The 20,042-nt window shown below is 45.1% G+C and overlaps 1 protein-coding gene across 1 annotated transcript in view; it reads left to right on the top strand.

Moving 5' to 3' along the window:
• The window catches only part of BCO1 (beta-carotene oxygenase 1), a 33,649-nt gene that overhangs the window by 2,715 nt on the left and 10,892 nt on the right, over positions 1 to 20,042 (top strand). Inside the window, exons 2-7 of the mRNA XM_075326898.1 lie at positions 2,056 to 2,184; positions 6,054 to 6,183; positions 7,617 to 7,764; positions 8,883 to 9,033; positions 13,088 to 13,308; positions 16,151 to 16,408. Coding sequence (XP_075183013.1) covers positions 2,056 to 2,184; positions 6,054 to 6,183; positions 7,617 to 7,764; positions 8,883 to 9,033; positions 13,088 to 13,308; positions 16,151 to 16,408 — 1,037 coding nt within the window. The remainder of the gene's footprint in view (positions 1 to 2,055; positions 2,185 to 6,053; positions 6,184 to 7,616; positions 7,765 to 8,882; positions 9,034 to 13,087; positions 13,309 to 16,150; positions 16,409 to 20,042) is intronic.

Below are 20,042 nucleotides of genomic sequence, written 5' to 3'. Positions count from 1 at the left end.
AAAGGGGCATCTGGTTTTATAGAAGGAATCTCATTGTCAGCTCTTACACATTAGTTTCAGGTCACTGAACATTTTTCTAATTAAAGGGCTATTCCAGGAGGTCTTTCTAATGATGGAACTCAGGAAAGTAGCTCTGACACAAGTGTGAACCAAGCCTGATCATGGAGAATGGCTAAAAAGCATATATCGCTTAGAGCACCCTAAACTTCACTGCTTTCCATAGACCTGTCATTGATTTTAAACCCAATCTTATCTTTGCATTTTCCTTTTTTTCCTCCTCTTCTTCCCAGAGCCATAACTTTTTTATTTTCTGTCCAGACATATATTTTTTTTTTACAGTGCTTACCATTCGGGTTAATTATTTTAATATTTGACAGATCTTTTTTGAATGCGGCGATACTACATATGTGTATTTTTATAATCCTTGTTTTTAATGGTGATTTGAACTTTTATGGGTTTTTTAAATTACATACCGTATGTTTTAAAATACTTTTTTTTTTGACTGTTTTTAATAAAAGGGGAATTGAAGCTGCGATCGTCTGATATCTTGTGTTATATACGGAAGTGCCACTGCCTTGCTGAATATAGCGAAAATCAGTCTCCTTTGAAGCCCGGCCGCATGGACCACAGGGAGTCAGTGGGGGTGGCCGCAGGGAGTCAGTGGGGGAGGCCGTAGGGAGCCAGTGGGGGTGGCAGCAGGGAAACAGTGGGGTTAGCTACAGGGAGTCAGTGGGGGATGCCACAGAAAATCAGTGGTGGAGGTCACAGGGAGTCAGTGGGGGAGGTCACAGGGAGTCAGTCGGAGAGGTCACAGGGAGTCAGAGGGGGAGATCACAGGGAGTCAATGGGAGAGGTCACAGGGAGTCAGTCGGAGAGGTCACAGGGAGTCAGAGGGGGAGATCACAGGGAGTCAGTGGGGGAGGTCACAGGGAGTCAGTGGGGGAGGCCACAGGGAGGCAGTGGGGGAGGCCACAGGGAGGCAGTGGGGGTGACCACAGGGAGTCAGTGGGGGAGGCCACAAGGAGTCAGTGGGGGAGGCCACAGGGAGTCAGTGGGGGAGATCACAGGGAGTCAGTGGGGGAGGTCACAGGGAGGCAGTGTGGGTGACCACAGGGAGTCAGTGGGAGAGGTCACAGGGAGTCAATGGGGGAGATCACAGGGAGTCAGTGGGGGAGGTCACAGGGAGGCAGTGTGGGTGACCACAGGGAGTCAGTGGGGGAGGTCACAGGGAGTCAGTGGGAGAGGTTACAGGGAGTCAGTGGGGGAGGTCACAGGGAGGCAGTGTGGGTGATCACAGGGAGGCAGTGGGGGAGGTCACAGGGAGGCAGTGTGGGTGACCCCAGGGAGTCAGTGGGGGAGGTCACAGGGAGTCAGTGGGAGAGGTCACAGGGAGTCAATGGGGGAGATCACAGGGAGTCAGTGGGGGAGGTCACAGGGAGGCAGTGTGGGTGACCACAGGGAGTCAGTGGGGGAGGTCACAGGGAGTCAGTGGGAGAGGTCACAGGGAGTCAGTGGGGGAGGTCACAGGGAGGCAGTGTGGGTGACCACAGGGAGTCAGTGGGGGAGACCACAGGGAGGCAGTGGGGGTGACCACAGAAAGTCAGTGCGGGAGGCCACAGGGAGTCAGTGGGGGTGGCCATGGGGGAGGTTGCAGGGAGTCAGTGGGGGTGGCCGCAGAGAGTCAGTGGGGGTGGCCGCAGGGAGTCAGTGGGGGAGGCCGCAGGGAGTCAGTGGGGGTGGCCATGGGAGAGGTCGCAGGGAGTCAGTGGGGGTGGCCGCAGGGAGAAAGTGGGGGTGGCCGCAGGGAGAAAGTGGGGGAGGCCACAGGGAGTCACTGGGGGAGGCTGCAGGGAGTCACTGGGGGAGGCTGCAGGGAGTCAGTGGGGGAGGCCGCAGGGAGAAAGTGGGGGAAGCCACAGGGAGAAAGAGGGGGAGGCCGCAGGAAGTCAGTGGTGGTGAATGTTTCAATGGTGGAGGGGAACATGCAGATTGTTCATGTGCAATAGGTTGTGCTGCTCTGTAATGAAGTCTGTTTCCCTTCTTTTTATGGCACAGGGTATATACCAAAGTGGCTGAAGGGAACTCTGCTACGCAATGGTCCTGGAAAACACACCGTTGGGGAAATGTCATATAACCACTGGTTTGATGGACTGTCCCTATTGCACAGCTTCACTTTTAAAAATGGTAAGTGCAGTGTCCGGAAGGCAACATTTGGAAGACAGGTATGGGAATATGAAAAAATTGTGAATAAGTCAGAAAATGTTCCCCATGAAAAGATTGTGGGTACAAGAAGTTGGACACCCACTTGTGATACTTTGATGACCTGTCTAACTGATAGGGCAAGGAAGTTGGGTCAGAATCGGTCGGGAAAAACTGATAATACCCCCATGCACAAAATTAGGGTCCGGACAAAATTACTCCAATGTGACCAAGACACAATCTGGTCTATGAATGGGTGTAAAGTTGTGTGATTACCTAAACTGCTAAAGATTGCAAAAGTCATCTTGCGACTACTGTATCTTCTCCTTTCTCATAGAAAAGGGAAGACTTTGACCTCCACACATAGGGAATATGAGAAAGGGAAGATGTCTCACTGACCAAAGGTCCGTATATGACGAGTTTAGGGTGAGAGTGTTTTGTATTTCTTAGCTGTGGTGCGGTTGCATTTTTGTCTGTATAGCGGTATAGTAAGGAATTGGGTTAAAAATTCTTCTATTTCCAATACGATAGCTTTTAATGCAGCACTAATTCTATTTTTGATTTTGGTAAAGATTTCAACTTGTCTGCAGTGAAAAGTCATTTAATAAATATGGAGACCCTATCTGTCCCTACTCCCAGAGATACGTCTAATGGTGACAATGTCTGGGCCATCTTTCTTGCCCTGATCCTGAATAGCCCTGATCTATTACCCCCTCTCCCCCACCCCAGGGGAGGACTGGGACGGGAGTTGTAAAACCTACAGATATGGACCAACTGGGGAAGCGAAAACTATCACACAGCACGCTCACACAAAATAATCAGACAACAAATGATAAAGAGGAAAATAAAGAGCAGGGAGGAAATAACCATATGACAGGAAGAGAATTTCACAGCACATAAAGCAACATGCAGCAGTTACTGTAAAACAACAGCACACCAACTGGTTTAGTGAAAGCTATAGTCAGCATGGCAAGACAGATTCATCCATCCTAAGAAGGTGGGGAGTAACTGTGATAGGTCTCCCGCAACATGTGATCCAAAAGGTAACAAGTAGGCAAAAGAAAATTAGCTCCTGCAAGCCCGATCACTAATGAGCACACAGCTGGTTGACGCCCGAGTCTATATGTGAAACTCAGAGGCATCAGAGAAAGCATAGTGTGGAGTGTCAGAGTCTGTGGTCTGAACAGCATCTTATGCCGCTATGTCACTTGGCAAGTTTAGAGCCAAACACTGTGTGACATCTGCACTGTGTTCAAGCAATGAGTACTCATTTTTAAATTTTTATTCTAAATTACCATAAATGCATCCTTATTGCCATTTTCCCATGATGAATTGTGTCACTTTTTGTGTACGTGAATTATGTACTGTGGTAAAAGTACAGTACATTGATGGATCTACCCATCACCAGTCGCACCAAGAACCTTCGTCTCTCAGGGGCCTAGCTCAAGTCTGTCCTGGTATAGGGATTACTTAGCTTTCAGATATCTCAAGTACACTGTCCCTCAACTAGACTTCCTGTCCTCCTTAGCTCACATGGTCATTCTCTTCGGTAACTTTGCCTTCTCAAATTATAAGTCCAAACTGTTCTGTAATTTGGTCAATGCATGCCCTTCAGTAACTTGTCTCCTCACCTCCCCCAATCGTCCTCTTCGGTCACTCGGTCTCCTCATTTCACACATTCGACCTCTTTGGTAGCATGGTCTCCTTAACTCACACAGTCTTCCTCTTTGGTAACTCGATTTCCTCAGCTCACATGGTCGTCCTCTTCAGTAACTTAGTCTCCTCAGCTCACACATTCAACCTCTTTGGTAACATGGTCTCCTCAGCTCATACAGTCTTCCTCTTCAGAAACTTGATCTCTTCAGCTCACATAGTCATTCTGACACGCCCAGCCCAGTGTCGGGGGCGATACTCGGATCCGGGCCGTACTAGTCCAGGGATTTCAGCGGTAGTGGGGCCCGGCTCCGTGACCCGGGCGGTGTCTTTCTTCAATAAAGGGGATGATGATGGGAGTTGTATTTTTAAGTTTGTGACACCACTTGTGGTTATGCGGCTATGTGAGCCGCCGCTGCACTATGGGTTTCCCGGGGCAGGTGATGAGGGCACAGCTGAGGTATTCTATTCCCCACAGGTGGAGTAAGACCCCAAAATAACCGTTGATTAAATGAAAGTCTATGATGGCAGGTTATGACGCAGGAGGAATGGAGACGACACCAGTGCTTTGCAACAAGTCTTTTACTAACTGAATTGATTCCAACTTTACAGCTTTTTAGTCCATCCACAGTATGCTGGGATCCTCAGTGATGGATAACCATCGATCCCGAATAAGTCCAAAGCCAGTACCGGTTCTCCTTTTGTTTGCCTTTTCTGGCCGTCTCTCTGCGCTGACTTTCACCCTCCTGTCCTGCGCCTCCACACACAGTGCCCTGAGCCAGGGGCCGCGGACCTGCAATGGAACTTCTGCCTGCCTGGCGCCCTCTGGGGACCTTCAAAGGGATTTCTGCCTGCCTGGCTCCCTGGTCCTCTGTGGCCCCCTTCCAGCGGATTCGTGTGCTGTTTGTAGCTCAATGGTGCATACAGCCACTCTGGCCTCCGGTGTTACTAAGTAGTTCTGAAGTATCGTCCTAGCCTAGGGACCGGAACCCCGTTTGCGACCAAATCCCTTCACTTTGAAATGTTGCTTGTGAAACGCGACTATAGGGGTATCTGACACACTTCCCCTAAGTCACTGAGATTCTTTCTTCCTTCTCCTCAGAGTTGAACAGGACCCCTAAGTTCCTCACCCCTAGGCGGTCTCCTCCCTCCTCCTGACTGACTGCCTGACTCTGTCAACGGTCAACTGTCCATGTTCAAACTTAGCTCCGCCCATTTTAACTCAGACAACTCACCCACTAAGCTCCACCCCCTGGATGGTTCTATAGACAGTGCACGGGGCTTAAGTGCCATAACCAGACTACTGGTCGCGAAGCATTAATGGGACCTGCCCCGGCTCTGATCTAATGTGTGAGCTAACAATTGGGTGTCAGCAGGTTTTTGGTACGTGAACCGGTAGATGGCCTCTTTCTTACCCAGGATGGGGCACCACACCTCTGGCTGAGGTTCAGTACCTCTGTGGCGACAGTAACCTTAGGGGCACCACAATTTTCTTCAGTAACTTGGTCTCCTCAGCTCACACTGTCGTCCTCTTTAGTAACTTGGTTTCCTCAGCTCACACTGTTGTCCTCTTTAGTAACATGGTCTCTTTAGCTCACACTGTCGTCCTCTATAGTAACATGGTCTCATCAGCTAACACAATTGTCTTCTTTGGTTACGTGGTCTCCTCAGCTCACACATTCGACCTGTTTGGTAACACTGTCCCTCAGCTCACACGGTCGTCCTCTTCGGTAACACAGCTCCTCAGCTTACATGTTTGACCACTTCCAGGGATTGCACACCATTACTCTTGTGCCTCCAAGTGTGGCTCTAGGTCAGCTCAGCATGTCCAACTTGGTACAAGTCTGGCCAATGACTCCCACTCTGCTGTGGCCTCAGAGGGTTTTATATTTTCCAACTGCGTCATAGTTAATCACATGTCGTCGCCCACTTGTCTCTCTTCTCCCCAGGAAACAATTCTCTTTATCTTAGTACCTACATAGATCTAGGACTTCATACTTTTCAAACTCTGTCCAGCAGATGGCGATGTTCACTCACACAAGTTTCACATGTGTATTTTCTGATGTGTGAATCATCCACTTCCTTACAAGCATAATCGACTCGATTGTCTTGTATGAAATAATCTATGGTTGTGTGACCATAACTTAAATCTCAAAGTTCTTAGATCCTTTTTTTTTTACGAAATGTGCTTTAATTGCCAGGTGATGTGTACTACAGAAGTAAATTCCTCCGCAGCGACACCTATAATTCCAATATGGAAGCCAACAGAATAGTAGTGTCAGAATTTGGCACAATGGCTTACCCAGACCCCTGCAAAAACATCTTCTCCAAGTAAGTTTCAGCCTGACATTGTCTTTATGAAGAATATGGTAGCTTATGCTGTGACATATCACCATGAATATCCTTTCCTTGCAGAAACAAGAAATTTTATCCCTCCTCTACTCTCAGTTGCTGTGAATATCGCATTAGACTTCACAATTCTGTTTTCCCGCATGCGTAGAACACTGTTGCCATAAGCAACAAATGCAAAATTTCGAAAATATATATTAGACACAAGGCTTTCATGTGATGTAACATTCGTTACCACAGACACAAAAAACATTACAAAGCCAAAGACTTATCAGCAGCCCCTCATATTACTGGAGAGACACACAGACTTCACATCCAACCTATTTACAGGGAGAAGAGACACACAGACCTCACATCCAACCTATATTACTGGAGAGACACACAGACCTCACATCCAGCCTATATTACAGGGAGAGACACACAGACCTCACAGCCAGCTTATATTACTGGAGAGATTCACAGACCTCACATCAAGCCTATATTACTGGGAGCGACACACGGACCTCACAGCCAGCTTATATTACTGGAGAGACACACAGACCTCACATCAAGCCTATATTACTGGGAGCGACACACAGACCTCACAGCCAGCTGATATTACATGGAGAGACACACAGACCTTACATCGAGCCTATATTACAGGGAGAGACACCCATACCTCACATCCAACCTATATTACAGGGAGAGACAGACAGACCTTAAATCCAACCTATTTTACAGGGAGAGACACACAGAGCTCACAGCCAGCCTATATTACTGGGAGAGACACCCATACCTCACATCCAACCTATATTACAGGGAGAGACACACAGACCTCACATCCAGCCTATATTACAGAGAGAGACACACAGACCTTACATCCAGCCTATATTACTGGGAGAGACACACAGACCTCACATCCCGCATATATTACAGAGAGAGACACACAGACCTCACATCCAGCCTATATTACAGGGAGAGACACACAGACCTCACATCCAGCCTATATTACAGGGAGAGACACACAGACCTCACATCCAGCATATATTACTGGGAGAGACACACAGACCTCACATCCAGCCTATATTACTGGGAGAGGCACACAGACCTCACATCCAACCTATATTACAAAGAGATACACTCGCACAAGAGAAAAATCTGAAACTTGGATTAAACTGTAAACTGCATATCAATGGGGCTGATAATGAAGGAATGAAGATTGTAGGCTGAAACGTAGAGCAAATTTATGACCCACTAACATGCAAAATAATATTTTCCATGCCAGAGGAGTCTACGTCCTCTAATGTTACAAACTTCACACTTGTAAACTATACTCACGTGAACAATTTTTGATAGCTGTAATTAGTTTTATCAATGTTTGCATGAGTCGGGCAGTCTAAAGCCTTTATTTTTTATCTGCTGCACTTTTATTACAGGGCTTTCACTTACCTGTCACATGTAGTACCCGAGTTCACGGATAATTGCCTAATTAATATCATAAAGTTTGGTGATGATTATTACGCTTCCTCGGAAACAAACTTTATCAGAAAGATTGATCCAGAGTCACTGGACACACTAGAAAAGGTAGGACTGTTACCCTACTATATATGTAAAAGTGTAAAGTAATTACTAAAGTTAAAAAAATAAATAAATAATATGAAGCTAGCTGCACAACTTTCTGTTCTGGGCATAAATTTTAGTATATTGCCATTTTTATTAATAAAAACTTGTCATTTGATTCATACTTCCCTAACCTTGGATGCAATGAATCAGACTCTACCTGCATTATTGTCACGGGAGTTGTACTGACAGACCAGGGGTTCCTGATCTGGCCCTAAGACAGGGGCCCCTAAGGTCTATCCCTCACCCCAGAGGCACCCTTTAAGGTAGGGAGGTCCGGATCCCCGACCTGGCTCTGTCTCCAGTCCGGCCCTGATCTTACTCCCCCCAAAACCTGGGAGCGGACCGGAAACCCAGTACAAAACCCCACAGAAAAGACACCGACAAAGGAGAACAAAACCTCGTACACACTGCACTCAAACTTCGCCCACAGTCCAGTCACTCGTTGAGACTGGGTCCCACCTTGGTGATGCCGGGTCAACTTCCAATTCCAGAAGTTGGCGTAACATCACTGGACATCAGAGGTCACTACAGCTCGGGGTCACGTGATGGGGATGAATGGACAGCAATAGCAATAGTGCAGCTCACAGGCTGATTTGACAACAGAAGGTATTTAAAAAAAGTATTTTGTCACGGCTTTACATCAATGTGGCCATTATGCTTTGTAGTGGGCCATCTCTTTAAGAACTATGCACCTTTTAACACAAAATGAGATATAGGTTTGTGGGGCGCGCAGGAGCCGAGCTATTTCCACATGCTTTTGATGCCGGGTATTACACATACCAAGTATCAGTGTCTAGCAGCAGGATCCAGTCAATAAGTTGGTAATCACGTGACGTCATAGACCTAATGGAAAAGAGAAGAATTAACTGGGTAAGAGTGCAAAATGAGCACTTGTAAGTACACAGTGCAATATATTAGGGGGATAAAAACTTTGATGGGAGTGTTTCTTTAACACTGAGTAAAACGGTTTATTTTCTAACACATTGAGCATTCACTTTCACTTTTATCCAGGCATTGTCACCATAATAAAGGGGCTATTATCTATACGTAATTAACTGTTGTTTTTGTTTATTTTACAGGTGGATTATTTGAAATATTTGACAGTCAATTTAGCAACGTCTCATCCCCATTATGACAATGAAGGAAACACTTTAAATATGGGGACATCTATTGGTGACAAAGGGAAAACAAAGTACATGATTTTTAAAGTTCCATCAAAACCAGAGGCAGGTAAGACAGAAAAAGAAAGGCCTCATGCAAATAGATATATTTTCAATACAGTTCGGTATTTTAAGTTATGACCAAAGCAGAACTTTTATTTAATAAGTTGCGTTCCTTTGTGAGCATTACAAGGTCAAGACTAGTTCTCATTTACTGACGGCAAGCAGGAATCCTGGAAACTGTTAAGATTAAATAGCAAGGCATATTTTTTAAAAAAATGCATAACTTCATATAATAAAAAAAATAGGAAACCCTTTTAAGACCCTATGCATATGGCTTTATTATGGAGGCATACAAACTCAAAACTGTGCAGAGCAGTAATATAGGAGGTCATAGCATACCTCCTTGAGCCTCAAATTTCATATGGAGAATATACCTGTAATATAGTTGTCACAGGGTCCTTCTGCGATATCACACAATCAACAGAGTGAGAGATGGGTGAAGAATCCAAAAAACATTTATTCCAAGCAAAACAGAAGGTCCATAACATAATCCATCACACTGAGGGTAAAAGTAGTCCAGTAATGGCATAAATGTCCCGGGGATCAGTCACACTCCTCCAGCCCTCCTCCAGGGAAATCAGGGTTTCTCACAGTCTCTCTGGGCTGTCAGCTTCTCCCTCAGAGGATCAATCTTGCTTCTTCTCTCTTGTCTTTCTCACCCAGAATAAATACAGTCATATGAAAAAGTGTGGGCACCCCTATTAATGTTAACCTTTTTTCTTCATAACAATTTAGGTTTTTGCAACAGCTATTTCAGTTTCATATATCTAATAACTGATGGACTGAGTAATATTTCTGGATTGAAATGAGGTTTATTGTACTAACAGAAAATGTGCAATCCGTATTTAAACAAAATTTGACCGATGCAAAAGTATGGGCACCTCAACATAAAAGTGACATTAATATTTTGAAGTTCCTCCTTTTACAAAAATCACAGCCTCTAGTCGCTTCCTGTAGCTTTTAATGAGATCCTGGATGAAGGTAGATTTGACCATTCCTGTTTACAAAACAATTCCAGTTCAGTTAAGTTTGATGGTCGCCGAGCATGGACAGCCGCTTCAAATCATCCCACAGATGTTCAATGATATTCAGGTCTGGGGACTGGGATGGCCATTCCAGAACATTGTAATTGTTACTCTGCATGAATGCCTGAGTAGATTTGGAGCGGTGTTTTCGATCATTGTGTTGCTGAAATATCCATCCCCTGCATAACTTCAACTTCGTCACTGATTCTTGCACAAATCTGCTGATACTGAGTTGAATCCATGCGACCCTCAACTTTAACAAGATTCTCGCTGCCGGCATTGGCCACACAGCCCCAAAGCAAACCTCCACCAAATTTTACTGTGGGTAGCAAGTGCTTTTCTTGGAATGCCGTGTTTTTTTGCCTCCATGCATAACGCCTTTTTGTATGACCAAACAACTCAATCTTTGTTTCATCAGTCCACAGGACCTTTTTCCAAAATGTAACTGGCTTGTCCAAATGTGATTTTTCATACCTCAGGCGACTCTGTTTGTGACGTGCTTGCAGAAACGGCTTCTTTCGCATCACTCTCCCATACAGCTTCTCCTTGTGCAACGTGCGCTGAATTGTTGACCAATGCACATTGACACCATCTGCAGCAAGATGATGCTGCAGGTCTTTGGAGGTGGTCTGTGAATTGTCCTTGACTGTTCTCACCATTTTTCTTCTCTGCCTTTCTGATATTTTTCTTGGCCTGCCACTTCTGGGCTTAACAAGAACTGTACCTGTGTTCTTCCATTTCCTTACTATGATCCTCACAGTGGAAACTGACAGTTTAAATCTCTGACACAACTTTTTGTATCCTTCCCCTGAAAAACTATGTTGAATAATCTTTGTTTTCAGATCATTTGAGAGTTGTTTTGAGGAGCCCATGATGCCACTCTTCATAGGAAATTCAAATAGGAGAACAACTTGCAAGTGGCCGCCTTAAATACCTTTTCTCATGACTGGATACACCTGCCTATGAAGTTCAAAGCTCAATGAGGCTACAAAACCAATTTAGTGCTTTAGTAAGTCAGTAAAAAGTAGTGATGAGTGTTCAAATCAAGAAATTGATAAGGGTGCCCATACTTTTGCACCGGTCAAATTTTGTTTAAATGCGGATTGCACATTTTCTGTTAGTACAATAAACCTCATTTCAATCCAGAAATATTACTCAGTCCATCAGTTATTAGATATATGAAACTGAAAAAGCTGTTCCAAAAATCCAAATTGTTACAAAGAAAAAAGGTTAAAATTAATAAGGGTGCCCAAGCTTTTTCATATGACTGTAATCCCCAGATAAGCAGAGAGTTTAGGTGGATCCCAGGCCCCCCTCCCCCAGACCTAGGGACAGAAACACTACAGGGGGTGATTTATCACACTCCTGTCCTGAGCCTCCCCTGAGGTAGGGAGGAAAGGGGTATAAGAATAGGGCTAGTCAGCAGCAGGGTCAGGATGGCGGCTCAGACATTCCCACCTTCAGAGGTAACTCTGAGATAAGGGATAGCTAGAGCCCACCTAGCCTGAGGACCAGTATAGGAGCCCTGGTCCCCTGCACTCCCCTATCATCGTGACAGCTTTAATGCAAATATTTGATATCTACTCTATTCACTACACATAGGAGCAGTAGTCATGCATGTAAACTACCACTCCCATATAGCTATAGGAGAAAATGAAACATGAGAACTACCACTCCATTTACAAAACTCTTAAGGATCCCCATTACCAAAAACTTTCAGGATCATAGTGATTATACACTTATCACTTTTTGTGAATGTGCGTTATTAGCAGAATAACCCCTTTTAAAGGGCTTTTTCGGTTTTCGGAAAAGAAACATCCGCCTTTCTGCAGTTTATTTAAATGAAGCAAACTGTGCTTAACTCACCCTCCCCAACTCCAGCATTGAGTCTCCACCGCTACTTCTGGTTTCTGTTATTGTCTGCAGCGCTGACATCTCTCCAACACCGCTGCATGCAATCGCTGAGCTCACTGGCTCTAACCAAATTGACGGAATGAGATGCTGAGCTCGCGGATTAACTGCAGCACTGTTGAAGTGATGTTAGTGCTGCAGACAATCACAGACACCGGGATCAAGGGGTGTAGACTCCACTGGATCCAGGGAGAGTGAGTAAAGTACAGTTTTATGAATTTACTACCTGTAGTACCTGGTGTTGCCCGGGATAGTAACTGACTCTCTCCCAGTCTCTGTCTGTCTGTCTCTGATGTCTGTCTCTGTCTGTCTGTATCAGTCTCTCTGTCTGTCTTTGTATCTGTCTCTCTCTGTGTATCTGTCTCTATCTCTGTGTCTATCTGTCTCTCTCTGTCTGTCAGTCTCTTTCCCTGTCTGTCTCGTTCCCCGTCTGTCTCGTTGCCCAGTCTGTCTCGTTGCCCAGTCTGTCGCGTTGCCCGTCTGTCGCGTTGCCCGTCTGTCGCGTTGCCCGTCTGTCGCGTTGCCCGTCTGTCGCGTTGCCCGTCTGTCGCGTTGCCCGTCTGTCGCGTTCCCTGTCTCTTTACTTGTCTCTGTTTCTTTCCCTGTGTGTCTCTGTCTGTCTCTTTCCCTGTCTGCTTGTCTCTTTCCCTGTCTGTCTGTGTCTGTCGGCCTCTGTCTGTCTCTCTCTCTCTTGCTGTCTCTCTCTATCCGTCTCCACAGACATCTTATTACCTCACACATAAGCTTCTTATACTAACAATTTATTTTGTTCCTATAACAACCAATCACAGCTCCTATTAATGACCTGTAGCTCGAAGCTCCATTCACTTTAATGAAGGAAGTTTTTTTTGGAGAGTAACTGTAAAGCATGGGGTTAAATTTTCCCGTCAAAACATAGTATATGACGTTCCTTGAGTCACATGAGGCGTCTGTGCAAAAGTTCGTCATTGTAAATGTGACGGTGCGGATTCCTTTAGCGAACATACATATACACACACACATATATACACTCAGCTTTATATATTAGATTTTACTTTTTTTTATGAAACCCAAAACCGCTTTGCATATAATGAATTCTTCTGTCATCATCATACTGTATGTCACTATAAGATAATCATTTCCCAGATACAGAAAAGAAGAAGTCGCCGCTGAAAAGTGCTGAGGTTTTGTGCTCCATTCCTGCACATCACCTTTTAAGCCCCAGCTACTATCACAGCTTTGGAATGTCAGAAAATTATATCATTCTCATAGAGCAGCCATTAAAGCTGGAAATCTTAAAGTTGGCAACTGCGTATTTCCGTGGCGTTAACTGGGCTTCATGCATCAGCTTCCATAGAGATGAGAAGGTAAGTTCTCCACAGGTGTAGAATTGTGCTCATTAAAAAACAGAAAATAAATTATTTTATTTACATATTGGAAGAAATTTTCAGAATCTTTTTTTATTTTCCTGAAATCCGCCATGTGGTTCCAGAGAGATATGGGCCTTTTTATTTGGTACTGTTTTATGTTTTTTTACCAAAGGGGAGTTTGGTAGCTTACAGGATCCTCTGGGGCGTATCTTTAGGCAGCTCTGTATTAATACCCTGTAAGGAATGTCCCCTTGTCAAATACCAGAAAAACTAGCCCTAGATAAAAAGGTCCATGGTGTTGTATGGTAGTGGACAACCCCCTCTAATTTGCCAGTTTAGTCTGGCATGTGGAAGGTGTCGAAATGATTCCATGGGTAACTGATCAGCCATATTTTGTCCTATTATAACCTTACGTGTATGCCCCAGCTACAACTTCATGAGAATTATATGCATTATGATTATTATACTGGGTGATCCTCATAAGTTATAATGCAGTATCATATAAGGCAAAGGTTCCCACCCTTTCTGACCTTGAAAACCACATCCAACTCTGAAAGAGGGTCGCGAGCCATATTCAACTCAGAGATGGTTGCAAGCCGCATCAAGCTATGAGAGAGGGTCGCGAGCCATATTCAACTCAGAGATGGTCGCAAGCCGCATCAAGCTATGAGAGAGGGTCGCGAGCCATATTCAACTCAGAGATGGTCGCAAGCCGCATCAAGCTATGAGAGAGGGTCGCGAGCCACATTCAGCTCTGAGAGAGTGGCGCAAGCCGTACCTAGCTCTGTGAGAGGGTCGCGAGCAGCATCCAGCTCTCAGAGAGGGTCGCGAGCCATATCCAGCTCTAAGAGAGGGTCACGAGCCACATCTAGCTCTGAAAGAGGGTTGTAAGTCACATCCAGCTCAGAGAGAGGGTCGCAAGCCGCATCAAGCTATGAGAGAGGGTCGCGAGCCACATTCAGCTCTAAGAGAGTGGCGCAAGCCGTACCTAGCTCTGTGAGAGGGTCGCGAACAGCATCCAGCTCTCAGAGAGGGTCGCGAGCCATATCCAGCTCTAAGAGAGGGTCACGAGCCACATCTAGCTCTGAAAGAGGGTTGTAAGTCACATCCAGCTCAGAGAGAGGGTCGCAAGCCACATCAAGCTGTGAGAGAGGGTTGCGAGCCGCATTCAGCTTTGAGAGAGGGTTGCATACCATATTAAGCACTGAGAGAGGGTCGCCGGCCACATCCAGCTCTGAGAGAGGGTTGCGTACCACATTAAGCACTGAGAGAGGGTCGCACGCCACATCCAGCTCTGAAAGATGGTTGCGAGCCATATACAGCTCTGAGAGTGAGTCGCGAGCCACATTCAGCTCTCAGAGATGGTCGCGAGCCACATCAAGGTCTGAGAGAGGTTCACAAGCCACATCCAGCTCTGAAAGATGGTTGCCAGCCACATTCAGCTCAGAGAGGTTCGGGAGTCACATCCAGCTCCTGCCTCCCCCCCTCACAGAAGTGAAACTCAGAGCCCCCATTACCGGTATAATAACAGCAAAAGCTTTTCCATAGAAATCACGTCCAGGCAGTATACCAAGATCCAAGGGTTCCACCCTTATCCCCATTCAGATCTGTTAGTCTATGTGGGGCTACTCACAAAAGTCACCATTTTAAGACCTCCTATATATAGCTGGTGTTTATGCACCAAGCCTTGAAGACAGCCACGAGCCACACATCATCTCCTGATTTTGGCTTACAAATACTAGAGGTGGAAAACTCACCAAATACTCAACGTGTGAACAGGGCCTTAGGCGGGCTTTGCACGTTGCGACATCGCAAGCCGATGCTGCAATGTCGCACGCGATAGTCCCCGCCCCCGTCGCAGGTACGATATCGTGTGATAGCTGGCGTAGCGAAAATTATCGCTACGCCAGCTTCACATGCACTCACCTGCCCTGCGACGGTCGCTCTGGTCGGCGACCCGCCTCCTTCCTAAGGGGGCGGGTCGTGCGGCGTCATAGCGACGTCACACATCAGGCGGCCAATAGCGGCGGAGGGGCGGAGATGAGCAGGATGTAAACATCCCGCCCACCTCCTTCCTTCCGCATATCCTACGGAAGCCGCGGTGACGCCAGTAGGAGATGTTCCTCGCTCCTGCGACTTCACACACAGCGATGTGTGCTGCCGCAGGAGCGAGGAACAACATCGGACCGTCGCGTCAGCATAATTATGGATTACGCCGACGCTGCACCGATGATACGATTACGACGATTTTGCGCTCGTTAATCGTATCATCTAGGCTTTACACACTACGATGTCGCATGCGATGCCGTATGTGCGTCACTTTCAATTTGACCCCACCGACATCGCACCTGTAATGTCGTAGTGTGCAAAGCCCGCCCTAGAATAGTTGAATAAAACCACATGAACATATGTAATTTTATGAACCACTCGTAGATTTTTTGCAGCTGCATCCCAAAAATCCAAACTACATTGTGTAATATCATCGGTGGGTTCCCATCTCATGGCGGAAAGATGGCAGCTCGACCATTGAGCCAGGTCTCTTTCTTAACAGCAATATTCTGATTCCTGCAAAATCTAGTTCCAGTCGAGTTCATAGAAGCATACATCAGTGTCCGTAATGAGAGAACGTACAGCCTTATATACACATATACTCATAGATTCATTCATTCTACGGAAAGCAATGTGTCCACACCGTCTCCCCCATCTTCATATCGGCCATTTCTCTTCCATGTACTCCCATATATTGCATATAAATGGATATCTCATATCTGCTTCTGTTTGTACCTAGCGTTTGTAAGGCTGTATTCATACGTGTTACAAATATTTCTTTGATCCTTAGACTTGGTTTCACATAGTGGATAAGAGGACCAAAAAGCCTATTGCACAGAAGTTTTACAGCGACGCTTTGGTGTGTTACCATCACATTAATGCTTATGAAGAAGACGGCCATATTGTGTTTGATATTGTAGCGTACAAGGACAATAGTTTATATGACATGTTTTACATGGCCAACTTAAAGAGAGACCTCTCTCAGGACACTAAAGTGACCTCGTCTCCAACGTACACGCGGTTTGTTGTCCCCCTACAGCATGACAAGGTCAGTGTCCATATGTCAATTATTTACTATCATGTGTTTGCTCACTATGGCTGAGAGTAAAGGGACAGCAGTTGCTACTCCGTCACTATAATCTGGCACTTTGGGCCTCCTTTATTAGAACTAAATGGAAAAGATATCTTTGTTGCCCATAGCAACCAATCAGAGCTCAGGTTTCACTTTTCAAAGAGTTCTGGTAAAATGTTAGCTGTGCTGTGATTGGTTGCTATAGGTAACAAACACTTTTCAGTATATGGATAAATCTACCCTAGGGTCTGAATTCACTACTAGGCCTCATTCAGACATTCATGTTTTTTTTTTTTTACAGATAAAGCACATTCTCATTATAGTCTATAGGGCTTTTCACACATCGGTAGTTTAATTTTCTTTTTTTTTTGCGGACTGAGCATTCAAAAAAAAAAAAAAAAAGAAAAGAAATAAAGGAAATGTCTGATTTTGATCAAACATTGAAGTCTATGGGTCCATAAAGATCACGGACAGCAAACTGGCATCCTGGTGCTTTCCCCTAACGTTTTGCTTACACCCTCCAAGACTGGCCAAATTTTTTGGTTTTATGCTTTCATATTTTTCTGTTTATTTGTGTAATGAGTTGTATTGAATGAGAACATTCATTTTACCATATAATGTACTGAAAACCGGGAAAAAATTCCATGTTTGGTAAAATGATGACAAAACTGCGTTTCCGCCATTGTTTTATTTTTTTTACATTTATTTTTTTTTTACAGTTTTCACTGTGCAGCAAAAGTGACCCGACAACATTCTTTACATCAGTATGATTATGAAAATAGCAAACTAGTTTTTTTTATATTTTAGTAGTAAAAAAATTCAAAAGTTTAATTTTTCTAAAAAAAAAGAAGTTTGTCACCATTTTTAAACACATAATTTTTTAATTGTTATAATTCTAGATAAAAAAATAATAATAAATAGATTATATATATATATATAATATATATATATATATTTATTAGTATAATATATATATATATATATATATATATATATATATATATATATATATATATATATATATATAGTACAGACCAAAAGTTTAGACACACCTCATTCTGAGAGTTTTCTTTATTTTCATGACTCTCATGAATTGTAGATTCACATTGAAGGCATCAAAACTATGAATTATCACATGTGGAATGATGAAATACTTAACAAAAAAGTGTGAAACAACTGAAAATATGTCTTATATTCTAGGTTCTTCAAAGTAGCCACCTTTTCCTTTGATTACTGCTTTGCACACTCTTGGTATTCTCTTGATGAGCTTCAAGAGGTAGTCACCGGAAATGGTTTTCCAACAGTCTTGAAGGAGTTCCCAGAGATGCTTAGCACTTGTTGGCCCTTTTGCCTACACTCTGTGGTCCAGTTCACCCCAAACCATCTCGATTGGGTTCAGGTCTGGTGACTGTGGAGGCCAGGTCATCTGGCGTAGCACCCCATCACTCTCCTTCTTAGTCAAATAGCCCTTACACAGCCTGGAGGTGTGTTTGAGGGTCATAGTCCTGCTGAAAAATAAATGATGGTCCAACTAAACGCAAACCGGATGAAATAGCATGCTGCTGCAAGATGCTGTGGTAGCCATGCTGGTTCAGTATGCCTTCAATTTTGAATAACTCCCCAACAGTGTCACCAGCAAAGCACCCCCACACCATCACACCTCCTCCTACATGCTTCACGGTGGGAACCAGGCATGTAGAGTCCATCCGTTCACCTTTTCTGCGTCGCACAAAGACACGGTGGTTGGATCCAAAGATCTGAAATTTGGACTCATCAATCCAAAGCACAGATTTCCACTGGTCTAATGTCCATTCCTTGTGTTCTTTAGCCCAAACAAGTCTCTTCTGCTTGTTGCCTGTCCTTAGCAGTGGTTTCCTAGCAGCTATTTTACCATGAAGGCTTGCTGCACAAAGTCTCCTCTTAACAGTTGTTCTAGAGATGTGTCTGCTGCTAGAACTCTGTGTGGCATTGACCTGGTCTCTAATCTGAGCTGCTGTTAACCTGCGATTTCTGAGGCTGGTGACTCGTATAAACTTATCTTCCGCAGCAGAGGTGCTTCTTGGTCTTCCTTTCCTGGGGCGGTCCTCATGTGAGCCAGTTTCTTTGTAGCGTTTGATGTTTTTTTGCCACTGCACTTGGGGACACTTTCAAAGTTTTCCCAATTTTTCGGACTGACTAACCTTCATTTCTTAAAGTAAAGTAATGATGGCCACTCGTTTTTCTTTAGTTAGAATTTGTATTATGGCAAGAAAAAAGCTAACAGTCTATTCAGTAGGACTATCAGCTGTGTATCCACCAGACTTCTGCACAACACAAATGATGGTCCCAACCCCATTTACAAGGCAATAAATCCCACTTATTAAACCTGACAGGGCACACCTGTGAAGTGAAGACCATTTCCGGTGACTACCTCTTGAAGCTCATCAAGAGCATGCCAAGAGCGTGCAAAGCAGTAATCAAAGCAAAAGGTGGCTACTTTGAAGAACCTAAAATATGAGACCTATTTTCAGTTGTTTCACAATTTTTTGGTATTTCATTCCACATGTGTACATTCGTAGCTTTGATGCCTTCAATGTGAACCTACAATTTTCAGAGTCATGAAAATAAAGAAAACTCTTTGAATGAGAAGATGTGTCCAAACTTTTGGTCTTATATATATATATATATATACACATACACACACACACAGCTCTGGCAAAAATTAAGAGACCACTGCAAAATTGTCAGTTTTTCAGATTCTTCTCTTTATAGGTATATTTTTGAGTAAAATGTAAATTGTTCTTTTATTCTATAAACTACTGACGTCTCCGAATTTCCAAGCAATACATTTTGTATTTGTCGCGGGCGGAGGGGCCGCACTCGCTACGCTTGGGTCCAGGGCTTCTGCTGCTGCTCGGTGGCTCGAGCGGTGGGCCGGACCCAGGGACTCGAGCAGCACTCCTCGCCCACGAGTGAAAAGGGGGTGGTTTGTTTTGGGAGATAATTCGTGACGCCACCCACGGGTCGTGGTGATAATGGGCACCACCTCTGCTGGTGACGGGGATCCCGGGAGCGATGGCAGGGAGCAGCTAGGATGTTGGTTCCCCCTCCGTGGGTAGGGGTTGGTGATCCCGGGGCCCGGTGGTGGTACGGGGAGGCTGGATGGCCGGGGTGCAGGGGCAGCGCGGTGCCGGATGGCACTGTTGTACTCACTCAGGCACAAATTCACAGAGTCTCTGGTAAACTAGAAAATGTCGGAGTCCGCAGCCTTTGGTACGGAGGGTGTTTAAGTCCCACACATGGTGCAGCAGACCCCTGTTCTTTCCCTGCAGCCAGGTGCCTCTTTCTCCACTCTTTCTCTTTCTTTCCTCCTCAGGCGGGAACGGGGAGTCCACTCCCCTGTAGTGATCCGGGATCTCTCTCGTTACCAGCGGGCCACTACCTTGCCCCGGTCACCTCAAGTCCCTTCCTCACTAACAGCCTGTCCCGACCCTTTTGGAGCACACTTCTGTAGCAGCCCGGGAGCTACATCTCCGGGCTCCTCTCCTCTCCCTCTCCCCACACACTCTGCTCCAGCCCCTCCCCTGCTGCTCTGTTTTGCTCTTACCCTGGGGGGGGGAAGGGGGTTTCT

This window comes from Anomaloglossus baeobatrachus, chromosome 10 (assembly GCF_048569485.1).
Source record: "Anomaloglossus baeobatrachus isolate aAnoBae1 chromosome 10, aAnoBae1.hap1, whole genome shotgun sequence".
NCBI classification, from domain to species: Eukaryota; Metazoa; Chordata; class Amphibia; order Anura; family Aromobatidae; genus Anomaloglossus; species Anomaloglossus baeobatrachus.
Note: the sequence above shows the minus strand (reverse complement) of the source record. Positions and strands in the feature narration are given on the sequence as shown.